Below are 22,063 nucleotides of genomic sequence, written 5' to 3'. Positions count from 1 at the left end.
ATTGAGGAGGAATTAAAAAACCAACTGCAATTACAGAAGACATTTCTTCCTATAACAAAGTGACAGTTGTCTTACACTCCTTGACCTTAGAAATCATTTTTAACAACTGGAAGGAACATTGTTTCCTAGAAATAAACCCAGCTGGGTTTACAGTATATTTTCATATCAATTTATTTAGGGACAATTCTCAGCAGCTGCGGTCAGCATTTTAATTTAAGAACTGGCACTGAGATCGGAGTTGAAATGCCAAGGTTGGGAATGTGCAACTCCAGGAGCATTTTAGAACACAATCGGCGGACGTAGGGCCAGCAGTTAGTTGCAGCATAAGCAAACATTTTACAAAGAGGAACACAGATAGCATCAGTAGAGGAAACACAGCTACACAGACATCTATGTGTCAGCATATAGGTATTCAGGCTCTATGACTATATAAGTGGAGAGGAGTGGCCTAGTGGTTAGAGCACTGGTCTTGACATCCCGACGTGCCTGGTTCAAATCCTGCTGCTACTCCTTGTGATCTTGGGGAAGTCACTTAACCCTCCATTGCCTCAGGTACAAACTTGTATGGTGAGCCAGACAGAGAAATACCCAGTGTACCTGAATGTAACTCACCTTGAGCCGAAGGTGAGCAAAATCTAAATAAGTAAGTGTATATAATCAATTACATTAGCATTCTGTAAAGGAAAAGTAGGTGCCTATTTTCCTCTACAGAGTAAACACTACCTCTCTGAGTCTCTAAAAGTCGCCAAAAAGTACATGTGCATTCCCGATTTGCATATGCAATTTACTAGAATAATGAGCCAATTAGTGCCAATAATTGGCTATAAATGTAGGTGCGGGATCTGCATCTAAAATTTATGTGTGGTCCAAAAAAGGGAGTGTGGAAAATGGGAGGATCATGGGCATTTTGGGGGCAGACTGGTAGTGTGGTTTTGAGTTACGAGCATAATTACAGAATAATGGTGCTCCACACATAAATTTGGGGTATTTGCAACACAATTTTTGTTGGTGCCTAAATTTCCATGCAACTTGTCCGCTTAAGTGTTTATTCTATAACCTGCACTGAACTTTAGGCAGGGCGTATAGAATCCCATTTAGGCGGGTGTTTTTCGGCACTGCCATATATAGAATCGAGCCCTATTTAGGCATCTTCTTGGGCACCTAAACATAGACACACTGCTGTAGATTTACCCCCCATATCATTATAGACTGCCTCGGCACTATCCAGATACCCCTCAATTCTATAAAGCTGAACGCCCAATTTTGCAACTAGTGCACAAAAGTGCAAGTTAAATTTACAGCATAGGATCAGTTACATGCATAACTTTAGCTAATTGGTAATAATTGTGTTAATCAGTGCTGATTAGCCATTATGCTCATAACTGACTCTAGTCGGTGTTCTATAACCCACGCGTGCAAGGGGTGGGGCCCTGGGAGGGGCATGGGTGGTTCAGGGGTGTGGAACAGACAACCAAACAGCAGCAGCAATCCGAGGAAGGACAAACAGAGCAAGAGTTTATCCAAATGTCAACTTCAATGGAAACAGGGCCCAACCTGGCCAAGTTTCGGAATGACTTGGCGGTTACTGACTTCTGGAATTGGACCAGAGCTTTTTCTGTCCAGGTACTGCAGTACATGCTTTGACTCTGTGAATGTATTGTGGAAAACTATGCGACCCCTGACGAAGGGTTTTCCCAAACTTGGCCAAGTTGGGTCCTGTTTCCATTAAAGTTGACATCTGGATAAACTCGCTGTGTTCGTCCTTCCTTGGATCGCTGCTGCTTTTTGATGTCTGTTCTGCTTCAGCAATAGACTGCCTCCTGATTCAGGGGTATGTCTATTAGTTATGTGCATGGGTTAAAGGATACTGGCACTTAAGCATCTAACTTCAAAAGCAGAAGATCAGGAGCAGAGCCTCCACATTATTAAACACAGTCAAAAAAGGAGTACAGGATGAAACAAACGACGATCAGCCATGGGGATGAGGTCTTCAAATCTTTATTAAAAGCACCAGTGTAATAAGACCCGACACTGCCGTGTTTCAGTGGGCACAGCCACCTGCCTCAGGGGTCGCAAGTATATCTCCAAGCCTGATATCAGGCTAACAAAGTATCTCTGGTGCACGAAAACAGGGACTAAGCCATACTATGGGTTCAATGACCAGAGTGTCTATAGAGCAAATCACTGTGAACGCCAAGGCGAAACAGCAAACGAAACTGCCTACAGTTAAGTGTGATCATTCATAGCAGCTATTTGGCTGGCGTAAGTACTCGCGCTGAAAGTTAGACACGTAAGTAAGGAATTACACTCATTTTTATAACAGTAATTGTGCACTCCATTGCTGTTTTAGAATCCACACTTATCCCCAGTGTCTAAAAAGGGTGTTCAAATTTCCACAGGCAAAACTGCGTGGTATCTTGAGATATGCACGCAACAAAATTGACTAACGAGCCAATTAGCACCAGTAATTGGGAGCTAACAATCAATTATTAGCATTAATTGCCAACAGTTTGGATTTGCACATGCTACATAGTATTCTATAAAGATCCACACGTTAGTCAAAAGGGGCTGTGGCCATGGTAGGGGCATGGGTGGGTCAGGGATCTTCATTAAAGATGCGCAGGGGATCTGCACCTAACTTACATGCCAGGATTTACACCAGGTTTCAGCTGATGTTAATCCTCGTGACCCAAGTTTAGCACGGAACCTTGGCTCTATAAATGGTGCCCAACCCCCTCCCTCCCTTTTGTATCTTATTATAACTACTTATTTGGATTCCTTTTAAAATTCTTTCCCCTCCCCTTTTATTGACAGATTAACGAAACCTAAGCCACCCGTTGTTTTCTTGTCCTTCTTCTCCCTCGCTCTTCTTAAATGTTAATGGAAACCGCTTAGAAATTTGAATTATTTGCGGTATAGTAAATAAAGGTGAACTATGGACAGTAATAGCATTCCGCGTGGATTTTTTTGGCGCCATTTTTTCAGCGCTATGTACTGAATCTAGTCCTTACCGTGCAGCATCTCAAGTTTCAAGTTCAAGTTTATTTAGTTTTTGCTATCCCGCCCTTTGGGGTACCGTCAGGACGGCTTACGATCTAAAATACTGAAAAGAGTAGAAAATAAACATTGTAACCAAGACATAGACATGACTATTTGGGGTGGAGGGGGGAGAGAAGGAAAGAAGAAAAGTAGGATGCTGCTGGTATCTACTACTACTACTAATCATTTCTATAGCGCTGATATACGCAGCACTGTACACATTATATATAGGTACTTTCTCTGTCCATAGGGGGCTCACAATCCAGTGGCGTAGCCAAGGGTGGGCCTGGGTGGGCCCAGGCCCACCTACTTTGGGCTCATGCCCACCCAGTAGCAGCACACCTTTGAAGTGTCTGGCAGGTATTCCCAAGCCCCACCAGCTGAAAATTTCTGTCCTTCCTGCATACCAGCCTTCCCTCTGATGTATTCCCGCCTATGCGGAAACAGGAAGTTGCATCAGAAGGAAGGCTGTGGAACCAACATGAGCAGTGTGTATTAGTTGCTGCTCGCTGCCAGTGAAAATCTGCTATTTAAAAGGTGTGGGGGAGGGGGATGTTTGAGAGACCATGTGGCATGCAGGTGAGAGAGGGAAAGACCAAATCACTTGTGGGACAGGGCGGAGTTCTTCTGCCCACCCATCTTGGGCCCAGGCCCACCCAAAATTGGATGTCTGGCTACACCCCTGTCACAATCTAGGTTTTTTTTGTACTTGGGGCAATGGAGGGTTAAGCGACATGCCAGGGTCACAAGGAGCTGCAGTGGGAATCAAACCCAGATTACCAGGATCAAAGCTCACTGCACTAACCATTAGGCTACAAAAGCAGGATTCATTTATAGTTGATACAATGAGCAATGGAGAGCCAGTGAGCTTCCTTAAGATAAAGGGTAACCTGGTCATATTTACATGTATTAGAAATGAGGCGAATAGCTGTGTTTTGGATAATCTGTAGGCAGCAGAGGTCCAACGATAGTTGACCTGTAGAGAATTACCCCCCTAATGTCAAGGCGGTCTCTAGAGTTATCTGGTTGATGGCAAAATTCACCCTGCTAAGTGGATACCTGTCTGGATAAGGGTTACGACAGCAAAAAGGCTACCTTAACTTTATTCAGTTAATTTTGTGGATCATCACAATCCACGTAACACCAGCACTGACCAGGTTATCCAGATTTAGTTTTTAGCCATTGCTCACTACTGGCCCGGTTATGTTCTGAACATGACACTCTGATGTGTCGTTTCTCTTCCAATCTACTTACCGCATTTTTCCTCTGGAATACAAAGCTCTGAATCGGTCCTATGGAGAATAGTTCCATTTTTACACACACAATCTTCTCTTAAATACGAGCAGGGGGATTCTTCATAAAACCATCTGTTGGAGCAGGTTTTAGCTGCACAGGGTTGCACACAAGCTTGGTATTCCTTGCCTTCGGGACAAGCTATGGCTATCGTGTAGATAGAAATGCAAAGTCCTCATTAAATATACCTTGAATAAGCCAGCGGTAAGAAATAATTCATGTTATTTTAGAATGTCAAGCAACGTTTATATATAATACTCTGCAAATTAGCATAAATAATATTGCTCAGCCCAAAAATGCCATCAGATTTGGAAGTCGATGATTTCAGTCATAAGGAGGTTTACCGGGCCAGTCTTAGACAGAATTAAAGAAGGAAGGACACAAACAAATTCTATAGACTGACAGGTGCACAGTACCTACTTTAACTGACAGTGAGCAATCCCACCTACCAGAGCAACCTAACAAAATCTGAAACTTTGCCTGTCCTAGTCTGAATTTTTAAAGTCTTTTCGATGAAATCTCCCTGACTGGATGGGTGTGTTCTGAGGACGGGGTTGAGAACCCCTTGGTGTAAAGCAATTAGACACAGAAGACCCAGCTTGTCTGCTGTCTAACAAAACCAGCAGATCTCTGGCATGAGACAGAGCTGGCGAGCTTAATCCTAGGGTGGGAAAGACGCGCCTCTGCTACTGCAGTGACCCCTGCCAATTAAATGAGTGTTCTGAGGGTAAATCTCAGAGAAGTTATTCATCCATCTTTCCTGGCTGGCAAGAGTGCTTGAGGGGCCCTTTTACAAAGGCGCGCTGAAAACTGGCCTGCAGTTGTGTTGACGTGTGTTTTGGGTGCATGCAGAATCATTTTTCAGCGCACCTGTAAAAAATGCCTCTTCAAAATTTTTGTCGAAAATGGGCGTGAGCGTCAGAATAAAAATTGGCGCGTGTCTATTTTGGGTCTGAGATTTTATCGCCACCCATTCACTTAGCGGTAAGGTCTCACACGGTAACCGCGCGGCAATCATCTGAGCGCGTAGAATGACGACCATCGCCTGGTTTCCTCCGCGTGCAGGGAAATAAAAATTATTTTCTGGCGCGCGTAGCGGACGTGCATAAAAAATGAACTTACCGCCTAGGCCACGCGGTAGCCAGGCAGTAACTCCAAATTGACCCATGTTGGGCACGCGCAGCCTCCTATGCGGCTTAGTAAAAGGGCCCCTGAATTACTTGACCTATTGCCATTTGAATTTGTTCTTTCGTTGCCTACGCACTTCCTTTTTCTTTGATGATATTCTTGCATATACCATCGTGCAATGCAAATAAAAATAATGGAATGTCCAGATATCTTATGTACTACTTACAACAGTAATCTGGTGACCTCCACCTAATGCAGATATTATGCTTATTGCACAAAGCTACATATGCCGAGAGAGCATCACATTCATAATTGAAGAAGTAGGTATTGTTAATCCACATCTTCTCACAGAAGTCCTGTGGTGAAACCTAAAGATAAACATCGAAATTTACATGAAGGTAGGGTTACCATATTTTGTCCCCCCAAAAGGAGGACACATGCCCCGCCCCACCCCCTTTCACACCCTCGCTCCGCCCCCTATCACATTTTCCCCTGCTCCCTGTCACACACCCTGTCACCCTCCTCCCCTTACCTTACTACTGCCCTGGTGGTCTAGTGACCTCTTCGGGGCAGGAAAGAGCTCCCTCTTTCCTGCCCGGAGCGCTGCCCTGCATGCATCCTTCCTGTTGCTGATCTCGGCGCCGATTCAAAATGGCCGCCGAAAGTTAAAGTCTCGCGAGGTCACGTCACCTCTCGGCGGCCATTTTGAATAGGGGCCAAGATCAGCAACAGGAAGGATGCATGAAAGGCAGCGCTCCGGGTAGGAAAGAGGGGGCTCTTTCCTTCCCCCGAAGAGGTCACTAGACCACCAGGGCAGTAGTAAGTAAGGGGAGGGGAAGCTAGCAATCTGCCCATTTGTCCAGATTTCAGGCTGGCGGGCGGGCCGTCCTATAGAACGGCCCGCCCACCAACCTGCCTGTGTATCCAGAAATCCGGACAAACTTGCAGATTGGCAAAACCCGCCCGGTTGCCCGGATATGTCCTCAAAAAGAGGACATGTCCGGGTAAATCCGGACATATAGTAACCCTACATGAAGGCACCAGTAGGGTTCCAATTGTCAACGTCCCTGACTAAGCTATGTAAGTTCAATTCTTCTTGAGAAATGGGGCCCCATAACAAGTACTGAAGCAACGTGATTCCAGGCCATGTTTTTAAGAGTATTTGCCTAGGAACAGGCTATAGTATAATTCTCGTTCTACGGAGTAAAAGCTGTTCTATTACACAGAATAGGGCTTTTTAAAATTACACAGACATTGCATGCATTAAAAGCAGGTGCACAGAAACCCCCAGATTCTACATATGGTGCTGGGATTTCAGCGCCAATCCACACGCAAATTAATTAGCTCACGAGACAATTCATTGCAATTAATTGATGTCAATAAATTATAGCAGATAATTGGCAACAATTGAAATTTGCACACACATCTCCCTATGCCCTATTCTACAATCCTGTTTGTCTAAATCCCCAAGCATGCGACTGAAAAGGGACAGGGGTGGTGTTTCTATTTTATTTTTGTAGCACCAGAGTGTACAAGGCGGTAATGGCACCCCCCCCCTCCCCCCCCCGATTATCACTGGGTTATCACCGAGCAAGCCATTTCCAGGGGTTTTCTTTTTCACCCGGAAATGTTGCGCGTTCGGGGTAGGATTACCGCCGGTGGCCATGTTGGGCCAGCGTCCACCCCAGAAGAGCGAGCAGTAAGCCCACATTGGGCTTAATGCCGCTCTGTAAAAGGGGCCCTCTAGGGACAGAAAGTACCTGGATATAATGTGTAGTGATATAGAAATGATTAGTAGTAGATCCGTCTTCCATGTGAGCAGAGGCAGTGCATGCCTGTTTTATAAAATGCATAGAGTACACACGAAAACATACACCTTCTTCAAAGCCGATGTAAATTTGTGTGTTAGCATGTTTTGCAACTGGGTCTGGTTCTGGTTGTCTGGTTTAATAAAGGTGCAAGTGTGTACATTGTCTGCTGTCTCCCCCCCCCCCCCCCCCACACACACACACACACACACATATTTTTCATCGCCCTTGTTGTGACTACTTTATAAAGGCACATGGGTACCTATCCAGCTTATTTTCGAACGAGAAAGGCTGGCTATCTTCCGACACAAATCATCCCTAAGGGCTATAGTAGTGGTTTACAGTAGTGGGGAGAGGGTTTTGGGGGGCTCAGCACCCAAGGTAAGGGAGCTATGCACCTGGGAGCAATTTGTGAAGTCCACTGCAGTGCCCCCTAGGGTGCCCGGTTGGTGTCCTGGTATGTGAGGGGGACCAGTGCACTACAAAGGCTGGCTCCTCCCCCGATCAAGTGCCTTGGATTTGGCCGGGTTTGAGACGGCTGCCATGAGTTTCCATTATCGGGGAAAACCAATGGCGGCCATCTCTAACGCCAGCGATCTCTAAGGCCGGCCCAAATGTTGAGATTTGGCCGGTCCCGACCGTATTATCGAAATGCAAGATGGCCGGCCATCTTTTTCGATAATACGGTCGGAGGCGCCACTTTACGGGGCCGTCCCCGGAGATGGCCGCCCTTAGAGATGGCCGGCCCCGTTCGATTATGGCCCTCCACGTTGCCTTGAAAAAATACACTTTACAAAGGCATGGTTCTGGACTTGTTATTAAATTATCCCTCACAGGTACAAATTGACATTCCCTCTCTCTCTCTCTCTCTTAGGCTCTGATGTGACTATAATTTTCTTGTCTTTTCTTTCGCTGACTCTGCTGGCAGGATTACAAAAGGTTCAAAATTCTCCAGTACGAAAAGGAGTTTGCAGTGTACATTTTCTACAAATCTTGGCCTATTTTATTTGTCCTTACTTTGCTGTGACATGGGGCGAACGTGTTTCTGTTCAACAGCTCCATACAGTAGGTGCAGCTTTCCTCAGTACAGTTCCTCACTGGTCTCCTGGTGGTCACATTCACAGATTTTTCAATTTCCCAACTTCTAATAAGGGCGTCGATGTCTTCCATATTTGTGATTATGGTCCTGTTCAACATCTTCAGGTCATCTTTCGGGTCTCCATTGCAAATACCTTAACATAAACGTTCTTATGAATTATATAGCCAAAATCAGACATTCCTTTTTTGCCTCCAGAGCTAAAGTCTTAATAAATAGTCTGAAAGAGATGGAGATTTTTTTTTTTTGTTACATTTGTACCCTGCGCTTTCCCACTCATGGCAGGCTCAATGCGGGTTACATGGGGCAATGGAGGGTTAAGTGACTTGCCCAGAGTCACAAGGAGCTGCCTGTGCCTGAAGTGGGAATCGAACTCAGTTCCCCAGGACCAAAGTCCACCACCATAACCACTAGGCCACTCCTCCACTGTTGCTACTATTTGAGATTCTACATGGAACGTTGCTACTCCACTAGCAACATTCCATGTAGAAGTCAGCCCTTGCAGATCACCAATGTGGCCGCGCAGGCTTCTACATGGAATGTTGCTAGTGGAATAGCAACACTCCATGTAGAATCTCCAATAGTAGCAACATTCCATGTAGAATCTCCAATAGTATCTATTTTATTTTTGTTATATTTGTACCCCGTGCTTTCCCACTCATGGCAGGCTCAATGCGGCTTACATGGGGCAATGGAGGGTTAAGTGACTTGCCCAGAGTCACAAGGAGCTGCCTGTGCCTTTAGTGGGAATCGAACTCAGTTCCTCAGGACAAAAGTCCACCACCCTAACCACTAGGCCACTCCTCCACTCTTCTTGGTTCACTCTAAGCTCCCATCCTTTATTCATTTGCTGTCAATGCTCTCCAAAACTCCCTCTTCCCACAAGGCAACATATATTTTTTTATGATGGATCGTATTGTATTTTTATATTATTGTGAGTTCTTTAATCTGTTACCTGAATGGGGAAGATCTATTTCTTATTATAAGCTGCCTTTAAGGTAGAAGTAGAATATAAATACCTAGTTTAAAATAAATAAAATTCATCCCTCAACTCCCATGTAAAGATATACTTAAAATATAAGAATAGCCATACTGGGTCACCAATGCTCCATCCGGCCCAGAGTCCTGCTTCCAACAGTGGCCAATCCAGGTCACATGTATCTGGCAGAATCCCAAATAGTAGCAAGATTCCGGAATCCCAAAGAGTAGCAACATTCCATGCTGCCTAGCCCAGGGACAGCAGTGGCTTCACCATGTCTATCTCTATAACAGACTATGGACTTTTCTTTCAGGAACTTGTCCAAACCTTTTTTAAACCCAGATATGCTAACCGCTGTAACCATATCCTCTGGCAACGAATTCCAAAGCTTCAGAAAGGCATTCCATTGATCTCCAGAAACTGTTTCTAGACATTTCCAGAACGTGCTCTCCTTAGAGTGCTGTTGCATGCAACCTGTATGATTTGTCTTAATGATTCCTTCTGCCATTATATTGTGTTATCTATGTGTCCATAGTGCTAGAGACTGTTCCACAAACATAAAATAAAATATTGGACATAACCATGGAAAATGTGAACCAAAAATGATACCTAAGACTCCAAAATTAAGACTGAAAAATTACAGAAGGACCTTACGAGACTGGGAGACTGGGCGGCTAAATGGCAGACGACGTTTAATGTGAACAAGTGCAAGGTGATGCATGTGGGAAAGAAGAACCCGAATTATAGCTACGTCATGCAAGGTTCCACATTAGTAGTTACGGACCAAGAAAGGGATCTGGGTGTCGTCGTCGTCGATAATACACTGAAACCTTCTGCTCAGTGTGCTGCTGCAGCTAGGAAAGCGAATAGAATGTTGGGTATTATTAGGAAAGGTATGGAGAACGGATGTGAGGATGTTATAATGCCGTTGTATCGCTCCATGGTGCGACCGCACCTTGAGTATTGTGTTCAATTCTGGTCGCCGCATCTCAAGAAAGATATAGTAGAACTGGAAGAGGTGCAGCGAAGGGCGACAAAAATGATAGTGGGGATGGGACGACTTCCCTATGAAGAAAGACTAAGGAGGCTAGGGCTTTTCAGCTTGGAGAAGAGACAGCTGAGAGGAGACATGATAGAAGTATATAAAATAATGAGGGGAGTGGAACAGGTGGATCTGAAGCGTCTGTTCACACTTTCCAAAAATACTAGGACTAGGGGGCATGCGATGAAACTACAGTGTAGTAAATTTAAAACAAATAGGAGAAAAGTTTTCTTCACCCAACGCGTAATTAAACTCTGGAATTCGTTGCCGGAGAACGTAGTGAAGGCGGTTAGCTTGGCAGAGTTTAAAAAGGGGTTAGACGGTTTCCTAAAGGACAAGTCCATAGACCGCTACTAAATGGACTTGGGAAAAAATCCACAATTTCGGGAATAACTTGTATAAAATGTTTATACGTTTGGGTAGCTTGCCAGGTGCCCTTGACCTGGATTGGCCGCTGTCAGGGACAGGATGCTGGGCTCGATGGACCTTTGGTCTTTTCCCAGTATGGCATTACTTATGTACTTATGTACTAAATAGATAATCCAGTCTCACCACAAAGTCCTTCTGTCTTGGTAGAAGAGCTGGAATGAAAGCCGTATTGTATGTCTATAATGCCAGTCAGATGAGCCCACTTAATGTTGATTCCTGCTGGAGTGTTCATGACATACATTGCACCAGTGTCCTGAATGCAGAGTCCATGCTTTGAGAAAGGTAAGGGTTGAATTATCGAATTCACTTCTACCTAAAATAATGGGAAAATGTTTTATGACTGAGCAAGAAATAGCCAGGAAACAAGTTTCATCAAAATAAAAAAATAAATAAATAAAACCTTCAGTTTCTCTACAATAGAACCGTACAAAAGGTTTGAGCCCAACAGTTATGACTTTATGCATTACCTCCTAATTCTATCAGGTTATCAATAGAAATCAAACAAAATAAAACATGGAAAAGAAAATAAGATGATACCTTTTTTATTGGACATAACTTAATACATTTCTTGATTAGCTTTCGAAGGTTGCCCTTCTTCCTCAGATCGGAAATAAGCAAATGTGGTAGCTGATAGTATATATAAGTGAAGCTTCAAAGCATTTCAATGACAGTCTAGCAAGGTGGGGGTGGGTAGGATGTATGCATGGGTACATCAAAGTATTTCATGAATACATGCATACACCCTACCCACCTCCACCTTGCTAGACTGTCATTGAAATGCTTTGAAGCTTCACTTATATATACTATCAGCTACCACATTTGCTTATTTCCGATCTGAGGAAGAAGGGCAACCTTCGAAAGCTAATCAAGAAATGTATTAAGTTATGTCCAATAAAAAAGGTATCATCTTATTTCTTTTCCATGTTTTATTTTGTTTGATTTCTACTGATAACCTTTAAGAGTGGACTAACACGGCTACCACACCTCTCTCCTAATTCTACAAAGCTGGACACCCAAATTCATATGCACAAGTTACAGAATAAGTTCCACTCCCTCCTCCTGCAAGCGCTGCATTCAAAATGGCAGTGTCCTACCCTGTATGGTACATCCAGGGTTGCGCTGGGCGGGGCTTCAATACCATAAAAGGAGGTTTCTTTCTCCCTTATATGTTACTGAAGCCCCACCCAGTGCATCCCAGGAAGCACCAGACAGGGTGCTGCTATTTCCGTGTCCCGCCCATGCTCTGCGCATGTTCCCACCATGCTCCGCTCATTTTCCACCCATGCCCTGCCCGTGCTCCACCCATGTCCTGCCCATGCTCCACCCATGTTCCGCCCACGTCCCACCCATGATCTGTCCAAGTCCTGCCCACATGTACACCTCTTGCATCTACGAGCCATAGCACGTAAGCATTACTTTATAGAATAGCGCCTAATTCATATACACACGTCACTGCGCATGCATGTGCTCCATAGTTCTAGTCACCTGTTTATAGAATTGCCCCAGAGGAGTCTATTTTTTACTCACTTTCCTTGCTAAGCGATTGATAAGAACTTTGAAGTCAGGCGTTGTTACATTCAGCTTTTTAAAACACAGCCCTGATGTACCTCCCGCCGGGACCTGAGTTGGAAACAAGCACAGACACTATTTGGTGAGTTATGGTTTTCACTTTTAACATTATGTTGTAAAGGAGTCATTAAGAAAGAGTATTTAAAAACTAATCAAATACTCACTAGTTTCCTGATTGAGTTTGAGCTCTGAAAAAAAAAGATTAGTCATGAATTAGATCCCAGCTTTGAAATGTGCTACAATGTTGACGAAGCTAAAACTACGTGACCAAATACTGCAGTTGGGGGCCCTTTTACTAAGCTCCTACCAGTGGCTTAGCCAGTATGGGCGGGGGCCTGGGCCCCCTTAGATTTGCCCCTAGACTCCCCCCCTGCCGACAACCCTCTCGACCCCCCCTCCAGCCGCCAACCCACCGTTGCCTACCTTTGCTGGCGGGGGACCCCGCCAGCTGAGCTAAGGTCATCTTCTTCCCAATCCCGCTAAAGGCTTCATTCTCGTCTGACATCCTGCACGTTGTACGTGCAGGACGTCAGACTCACAGAAACAGAACTAGAACGAAGCCTTGCACGGGATTGGGAAGCAAAGGACCTCGGCTCGGTTTGCGTGGGGTTGGGGTTCCCCCGCCAGCAAAGGTAGGTGACGGCGGGTTGGCGACGGCGGGTTGGCAGCAGGAGGGGGGTCGAGAGGGTCATCGGCAGGGGGGATCAAAGTTGGTGGTGGGGGTTCGGCAATGGCAGGAAGGGTCAAAGTTGGTGGCGGGGGGGGCTCAGCAATGGGGGGGGGTCGGCGGCGCTGGGGAGGGAGCTAAAATGTGCCCCCTCACCTTGGGCTCTGGACCCCCCTCCCGCCAAAGTCTGGCTATGCCCCTGGCTCCTAAGTGTGTCAATTTTGAACTACCACATGGCTACCGCGTGGCCTGGATGGTAGTTTCATTTTTTACATGCGTCCACCAAGCACGCTGGAAATTTTACGGCACGTGACGCTAACCGGGTGGTAATCGGCATTATACACATGTAGACCATTCCTGCCCACTTAACGCGTGAGACTTTACCACTAGGTCAATGGATGGCAGTAAGGTCTCAGGCCCAAAATGGACACGTGCCAATTTTTATTTTGCCGCACGTCCATTTTCAGCCCCCCAAAAAGGCCTCTTTTGCAGGCACCCTGAAAAATGAACCTGCACGCATCCAATACACGCATCTACACCAGCGCAGGCCATTTTTCAGCGCACCTTAGTAAAAGGGCCCCTTGGCGTTTTATTTTTAATGCTGGCTGCGGCATTTAAATTAATCAGGAATACTCAGTGCTACTATTCAGACAGTTTTCCTAACGTATTCCAGAGAGTGGGCTATCTCAAGATAGCATCCATCTCCACCCTTGTATCAGCCAGCACTTTCCAGAGAGTGCTGAAGAAGTCTGTAACAATCAGTGGCATAGTCAAGGGGGGGCCTGGGAGGGAAGGAGGGGGGTCCAGGCCCTCCCACTTTGGGCCCTTCCTTTTTGTTGTTGTTTCTGAAAACGCAAAAGTATAACCCTGATAAAGAATGCGAGCTTGATATTAAAAGGCAAATATCTGGCCTTAGTTGCTGTTATGTGTGGATATTCCATGGCATTGCCCACCGCATTCTATACAGGTCACCCAAATATGAGCACACAGGGCAGAAGCGCGTGCAAATTACTTAGTTATTTATCGAACTTATATTCCACCTATCCAATTCATCTAATCGGATTACAGCAGAACATGCATAAAGTGAAGCATCACATGTAACACACATATAACAAAGCTACAATGAAACAAAATATATAAAAGCAAAAAAATATATTAATTAGTTAATGAGCCATTAATAAATTACTGACATTAATTGGCACTAATCTGGACTTGTGTGTGAATCTGACTACACTCTATAACGCTGTATGCCCAAGGTGTCTTGCATTCAACCCAATTGCAGGCTGGGAGTGGGGTCAGGGTCATTCCAAAACTTTAAGCTCAGTGTTATAGAATACCGGAATTGTGCACCTAACTTGCGTGCCAGGATTTACGCCAGGTTTCAGCAGGCATGAGTTGGGTGTAGGAATCTGCACTAAGGCCCCCTTGTACTAAGCGGCGGTAAGCCCAACGCAGGCTTACCACTCTCTAAATAGGAAGTACCGCTAGGCTACCACAGCAGCCTAACAGTACTTGCCACCCCTAACGTGCTGTCATTCCCGGCACTACAAAAATGTATTTATTTTTGTAGCGCCGGAGTGTACTCGGTGGTAATCACGCAGTGGCAGCAGTGATTAGCGTTTTTGCTGAACACCGCTGGCATTAAACCCAGAAATTCAATGCCATGCCACGTGCAGGCACCAGCATGGAACTTCCGGGTTTTCAGAACCGGGAATGGGATACCACTGGATATTTTTTAAGTGATCCTATTTCTGCGGTTTCCCTGGCCGGTTAAGAGCTGAACATCGGCATTTAATCGGCCAAGTGTTGACTCCACCCCAGAATGCCCCCCAAAATAGTGAGTTTTAAGTTCAGCGCTAACCGATTATTCTCAGCAGTGCTCACCAGCGAAGAGCCACTGAAAATGAGCAGTTAGACCTGAACAGGTGAGTTAACCGTCCAGAAGTCATTTCTGGCTGGTTTCACATCAGGGGCGTAGCTATGGGGGGCCACGGGGGCCTAGGCCCCCACAAATTTTGTCCGGGCCCCTGGTTTGGCTGGTGGAGGTCCCCAACCCCTGCCAACCGAAGCCTTCTTCAGCGCGGTCTCCGGCACAGCCGCATTCGCTGCCTGCCCCCTGCTGTTCTTTCTTCTTGCTCCTCCTGTGCACGCTGACGCTCAGCGGTCTCCAGCGCAGCCACGTTTGCCGTCTGCTCCCCAGCTCTTCTTGCTCCTCCTGTGCACGCTGACGCTACGTCAGCGTGCACAGGAGGAGCAAGAATGAAGAAGAGCAGGGGGTAGGCAGAGAACACAGCTGCGCCGGAGACCGCGCTGGAGAAGGCTTCGGCTGGTGGGGGTTGGGGACCCCCACCAGCAAAGGTATTTGTTTGTGAGGGGGCGAGGCAAGGTGAGGTGAGGCGGTAGGGGGGCAAGGAGGCGAGGCGAGGTGTGGCGGGGGGGGCGGTGGGGCGGCCCTCAAAATGTGCCCCCAACCTCGGGCTCTGGCCCCCTCCCACCGTGAGGTCTGGCTACGCCCCTGTTTCACATGAGAAAATAACAGTGGGTCGGAACCCAACAGCCCCCTGACTTGGCTGCATGAAATAAAACCAATGGACAGAGAGGTCTCTGTCCATGGATTTCACCATTTATGTAGCTCTGGGTTTTGTTCTGCAGCCCCTCCCTACCTCTCTACCCTCATCTCCCCGTACGTTCCTACCCGTAACCTCCGCTCTCAAGACAAATCCCTCCTTTCAGTACCCTTCTCCACCACCGACAACTCCAGGCTCCGCCCTTTCTGCCTCGCCTCACCCCATGCGTGGAATAATCTCCCTGAGCCCATACGCCAGGCCCCTTCCCTGCCCATCTTCAAATCCCTGCTAAAAGCCCATCTCTTCAATGTCGCCTTCGGCACCTGACCACTACTCAAGAAATCTAGACTACCCCAACTTGTCATTTCGTCCTTTAGATTGTAAGCTCCTTTGAGCAGGGACTGCCCTCTTTTATTAAATTGTACAGTGCTGCGTAACCCTAGTAGCGCTATAGAAATGTCTAGTAGTAGTAGAGCGTAGACTAGGTAGAAGCGAACTTAGAACTCGTTTTCAACACTCTTTTTTTTTTATTTTATATTTATTAGTTTCAACTTTTAAACAAGTATTACACTTGCAACAGTAAAGGTACATTTGTCTGAAATAAAACATTTTTAAATAAAGAAAGCAAATTATTTAACAAAGTACACTCTAGTCCACCATATGGATCCAAGATTAACAATGCGGAGACGTTTTCAACACTCTTTGCATATTTTTTAAGAGGTACTTACAAGGTTAGGGGGACATTTGTCAATGTGAGCTACAACTGTTTCTGTCGGAAGTCTGACTAGAATGTAAGGTACAGCCCCAAACAGAGCTACGTTATTACCATCAAAAGTGATAATACTCAGCTCGGACAGCACAGAACAGAGACCTAGGGAGAAAACAGAATTCACCATAAGACACGGAGGAGGTGATCAGAGAACAGTTTAAAGACAGTCAAAGCAGGTGGATTTCAGTGCGAAAGTTCCGAGAAGGTCTGAAATCTCTGTTTCGGATTTTCCAAGGATCCAATGTAGATTTGGCCATAAAAGTCATTTTTCCTTTAAAAATGACTTATCGAACTAATTCATGAAACCTGTGCATTCCTTATAGATTGTCAAACCAAGTGGTAAACCCTTTTCAAAGAAGTTGGGAGATCTCAGATCGTGGCACCACAATTATAAGATTTCATTGGTGTTACTTGGTACTAACTGGCATTAATTATAGACTATAGTTTATCCCATTAGGTAGACTGCTGAACCTGTAGAGAATTACCCACTTTCTAACGCTATCCGTGTTAAATCTGGATGGACATACTGCAGGAGTTAGTGGCTACTGAGGCGCTTAAGAAATCAGTGTCTTTAAACTTACAAGGACACTCCCATTCTGGACAACAGCTGTCACTGTTGACTTGAACTGGCATCCCTCGAAAGCCGCAGTCCGGCTTCTCCATGCCCTTGTGACAATTCCTTGAAACGTTGTACAGCATCCATTCAGTATTAATACACACGTACTGACTGCATCCATCTACAGGCTCCAGAAACCTTGGCTGCCGTAAAGAAAAGAGAACAAATTAATTCTTTGCAGTAGAATTATTCCAAAGGTGTTCCCTTCGTGGTATTCATAGTTTCAGCTGTTCCCTCTAACTTGAGTCCTCCAACTGTATTGCTGCCAGTAGGGGGTGGTGCTTCGATTTTGTGTTTTCAATTGCTAGGGTTCCACGGAATCCTGCAGAGCTTTCCAGTCCCTCACTATTGAAAATGTGGTAGTGAAACAGCACCACCGCTGGCAGTGGAGGACTCCCGCTCAGTTTAGAGGAAAGAGTGCTGACTGGGTTACTTTCTCATTCTCCATTTCATGTTTAACCCAGAGTGATTTTGAGGGCACCTAATTTCCTTTATTAAATAGTAGTGTAACAGGTCAGATATGCATGTATGTGGTTAGCCACAAGCACTTACGCCTAAATGCCAGAGATATTTATTTATTTAGATTTTCCTCACACCTTTTTCAGTAGTAGCTCAAGGTGAGTTGCATTCAGGTACTCAGGATATTTCTCTGTCCCAGGAGGGCTCACAATCTAAGTTTGTACCTGAGGCAATGGAGGGTTAAGTGACTTGCCCAAGATCACAAGAAGCAGCCAGGGTCGCTGAGAGACTGGGCCGGGCCCGGGGCAAGGTCGCCGTCGCTGCCCCCCTCCCCCCGAGGTCATCATCGCCGCCCTCCTCAGTCCACCACTGGGCTGGGCCCCCCTGAATTCAAATCATAGCGCCTCACCTCGACCCGTGTGAAAGAAGCGCAGCAGCGGCAGTCTGCAGATCGCCTGCCTTCGGGCCTTCCCTCCCTGTGTCCCGCCCTCGCGCAAGTTACGTCAGACGAGGGCGGGACACAGGGCCACCGAGAGACTGGGCCGGGCCCGGGCCAAGGCCGCCCCCAGGGCCCCGCCCCTGCCGCCCTCACCGCCACGCTCCCCCCTCCACCCCCCTGAGGTCGCCGTAGCCACTGCTCCACTCCTACAAACAGTAGCCCTACCATATGCTGACAAAACGACAATCCAGAACCACGTACGCTAATAATATATGAATATAAAGAAAGCCTAAGAAGAAGAGAGATTAATTCTATAGGTATTCTGTTCATTTGTCAGAAATAGGTAAAGAAGTAGGGGGTCCTTTTATTAAGATGCACTGAGAAATGGCTTGCGGTAGTATAGGTGTGGGTTTTGGGCACGTGCTGATCCATTCTTCAGCGCGCCTGTAGAAAAGGCCTTTCTTTAAATTTTTGCCGAAAATGGACGTGCGGCAAAATCAAAATTGTTGCGCATCCAATTTGGGTCTGCGAACTTACCGCCAGCCATTCACCTAGCTGTAAAGTCTCACGCAGTAACCGGGCGGTAATGATCTACGCATATCAAATGCCACTTGGCACGCATCCAATACGCACGTCAAATGCCACTTGGCATGCGTCCGATACACGCATCTGAAAATAAAAATTATTTTTCGGTAACGCGTATCAGACGTGCACCAAAAATGAAATTACCGCAACAGCCACGTGGTAGCCAGGCAGTAGCTCCATTTTGGGGTGCATTGGGCACGCGAAGCTTACACGGCTTAGTAAAAGGGCCCCTAGGTTACAAGTAGAAAGGAAAATAGCACATGGTAGATTGATAAAACTGATCATACCAGGCATTGCGATGGGCTTGTAGAAACTAATACTTGAGTCATTGTGCCAAATGAAGTATTGTCAGTGAGGGGTGTCATCTTTACAGTCATTTCAGTATCTGTTGATGGCGTGAGTGTCTCAAGAGGCAGTGCGCTAGGGTGAGAGGAATCTGTAAAAGTAATGTTTCCTGATTCTGAAGTCACCACAAGTTCTGGTTCTGTCAACGTATGGAAAGGTTTTGTTTTTTGTGGTGGGATTTTAGACCAGTCGGATACTGTTATGTTAGTAACTTTAGAAGGATGCATTGGTTTCTCTGTTGAGAAGCTGGTCATGCTTGTAATTGAAGCTGCCGTATCCAAAGGTGTCATTAACTGTGGTCTAGATGTTTCTTCAGCCACTAGCGCAGGTCTCCTAGTGGTTGCTATATGTTTTGTTTCTGATACCCCAGAAGGTACAGTTTTTACTTCTTTTCTAGTCACAACTGAAGTAGTCAAGGCATTGGTTGTCTTCATTGATGTGGTACTTGATGTAATTTTTGAAGTATGCGTAGATGTTTGAGAAGTACCTTGCGTTAATATTGAAGAATGGGTTGTGAAAAGGTCCAAAGAGCTAACATAAGTATCAGTGGTCTTTCTAGTTGTAGAGGGGGATAAAGTAGTAGATTTTAACTTAGGGGAAGCTACAGTTAAGAAAGTGGTGGCGATAGCCTTGCCTACGCCTTGGGTTACAGATGGCATTGCGGAATGAGTGGTTGCAGTTGCTAATGAAGGCTGAGAAGTGCGGAAAGCTGAAGATGAGGCTGTGGAAAATGTTGAAAGACTCCCAAAGCTAAACCTAGGAGGACTTGGGGAAACAAGTGTACTTTTAGGTAATGTATGGCTTTTGGGAATGACTGAAGTGGCTAGAAGCGATGAATCTAGACTGCTCAACAATCTTCCTGTGGTAGGGATTTGAGTTAAACTTGATATCAAAGTTGAAGTTATGTTTACTGAAGAAACCACAAAAGGTCTTGTTGTTTGAAGTGTTATAGCAGAGGTTGTGGCAAGAGTTGGTTTTGCTGTCGACAGTAGTGTGGATGTGGTAGACATTAAAGAACTGTTTCTTGTTGATAATGAAGAAGCAGTCTTGAACACCGTAAATGGTCTATCTGTTGTTCTAGATATATTTCTAGTCAGTGGTGAAGTAGTTGGCAAGCTTATGGTTAAAGTAGATGGACTTATTGCAGATGTTGTAGTCCTGAATGATTTTCGAGGTATTTCAAAAGCAGATGAAATTGGAAATGTGGTAACATGTGGCACAGACGGGATATCTGCTGAACTCATTCTTGTCATGATTTCTGTTTTTTCAGAAATAGTTGGAACAGATATAGAGGTAGTAGAAGGGCTAATGTAAAGAGCTGTAGAGGAACCCATGACTTCACTAATTGGTTTGGGTTTTTCAGACGTCCGTGAAGGAGACATTAAGGTAGGCACTGTGTGTGCTGAAAGAGGACTTGTGGAAGACCACGTTGTTCTTAATAAAGACACGTTAGTAGTAACTGGAGATAATAATGCAGATGAAGATGACAGGCCTGTAAAAGGTGATCTTACAGTTCCAAACATTGTGGTAGGTTTTGGGAGCGTCATAGGACTTTGTGTTGAGGATAAGGATGTACTCAGCAAAGAGGTTCCAATCAAAGAACTAGTTGTTCTTAACATTTGAGATGTCACTTGAATTGTCTGCAATGAGGGATGTGTGAGGAAATGAGGAAAAGTGGTTTTAGAAATCGTAGGACTAGAAGTGTCCCAAAATGTGTGAGAAACTGCTGATGTGAGTGGAAAACTAGAGGTTGGGAGAACTTTAGCTTGAGTCAGGGTAAAGTTAGTTGTTCTTGACAGCGTAGTAGATAAGGATGGGATAACCGAACTGGATGTTAATGGTAAAGGTATAAACTGTGTTGAACTTGTTTTGTCAGTTACTGAAGTAGATGTAGGTGGTACTGTGATTGATGGTGATGATGAAAGTACTGTTGTAGATTCCTGAGATGGCCTTCCAGTTCCTGAAATTCTTGTAGGTATTTCAGAAGCAGCAAAGACTAGACCTGAGCTTGAGGTTGCCGAGGTTGTAGATACAATTGCAGGTTCTAATGGAGATGAAGTTGGCATTAAAGATGATACTGTTGATAAGCCCAGTGGAAGGGTTGATGTAAGAATTGATGCTGGTGGACGACTGGTCATGGCTGTTAATGTTGGTGTTTGTAGAGTAGCAGGAACTCTTGTTGAAGATATGTCTGTTGCTTGTGGAATAGGACTTGTTCTGTGGGTTACTGTAGATGTCTTCATAGTATCTGAAAATGGTGAGGAAGGATAACTTAACAAGGTGGTTGCATTTGGTGACTCCAGTGTATGAATACTAGTTGACAGAGCTTGTAAGGTAGCATTTACTCCCCTTAAGGTTGTATATCTTGTTGTGGTTATCTTTGCAATAAGACTTATAGGAGTTGACACAATCCCTATCTGTCCTTCAGTAGCAGTGGATGTGAACGTAGTTTCAATGAAAGGTATTGGCTGAGGAGTTCCCTCTGTGATAATCGTGGCATGAGATGTTGGTATGGTGGGCTTTGTTTTCAGAGGTTTTGTTCCAGCCGTTGCTTCTGTGGTTTTCACGGGGATGCCTGTAAAACATATATTTAACTGTTATGAAAACTGAACATAAAAACAAAGAACAAATCATAGCTATTTATTTATTTGTACATTTGTCATACCGCCTTTCAAATGAATACCAAGGCAGTTTAGAATATAATGTTACATAACCAGAACACAAAAAACTAGCACATAACTACAAGCAAACAAATGAAAGGCAAAAGGAGGATAAGTAAATTGCAAAAAACAATAATTTCCATAAACACAATCTGACAATGAAATAAGGGTTTCCTGTCTCTATTTCCTATAGACAGCAAGGGACACAATTTTTCAAATTTATTTCAATGTAATGGTTATCTCATCAAATGTCTATACAAACTGAATAACTTGGACCCAACTGAAGGTCCAGAAGCCCTGGAGATGAAAAGCTTCATTAGAATGCATATGAATGTTTTGATGCTACAAAATTATTCATTACGATGCAAGAAGTGAATGCAAATGCAAGCTGTGTATTTATTCATTTATTTATTTATATCCCACATTTTCCCACCCATAGGCGGGCTCAATGTGGCTTACATCCAGTGCATCTTTTCTAGCAAAAAAGGTGCCGGTACTCAAATGCTAGGCCACCCTTCAAGGGTGGGGTGATCACTGAGGGATCCACCCCACAACAACCAGGCCCCCCCTGCA

The 22,063-nt window shown here is 45.2% G+C and overlaps 1 protein-coding gene across 1 annotated transcript in view; it reads right to left on the bottom strand.

Annotated features, from left to right (window-relative positions):
* OTOGL (otogelin like) overlaps window positions 1-22,063 on the bottom strand; it is a 168,070-nt gene that overhangs the window by 39,420 nt on the left and 106,587 nt on the right. The window contains exons 36-44 of the mRNA XM_030214750.1: window positions 18,773-21,405; window positions 16,968-17,145; window positions 16,346-16,488; window positions 12,548-12,571; window positions 12,342-12,434; window positions 10,938-11,127; window positions 8,286-8,500; window positions 5,687-5,828; window positions 4,294-4,479 (exon numbers count right to left, since the gene is read on the bottom strand). Of these exons, the coding sequence (XP_030070610.1) occupies window positions 4,294-4,479; window positions 5,687-5,828; window positions 8,286-8,500; window positions 10,938-11,127; window positions 12,342-12,434; window positions 12,548-12,571; window positions 16,346-16,488; window positions 16,968-17,145; window positions 18,773-21,405 (3,804 nt within the window). The remainder of the gene's footprint in view (window positions 1-4,293; window positions 4,480-5,686; window positions 5,829-8,285; window positions 8,501-10,937; window positions 11,128-12,341; window positions 12,435-12,547; window positions 12,572-16,345; window positions 16,489-16,967; window positions 17,146-18,772; window positions 21,406-22,063) is intronic.

The sequence above is a fragment of the Microcaecilia unicolor genome, chromosome 9 (genome assembly GCF_901765095.1).
Source record: "Microcaecilia unicolor chromosome 9, aMicUni1.1, whole genome shotgun sequence".
Classification (NCBI taxonomy): Eukaryota; Metazoa; Chordata; class Amphibia; order Gymnophiona; family Siphonopidae; genus Microcaecilia; species Microcaecilia unicolor.
The sequence above is the reverse complement of the archived record's forward strand: the minus strand, read 5'-3'. Positions and strand labels throughout refer to the sequence as shown.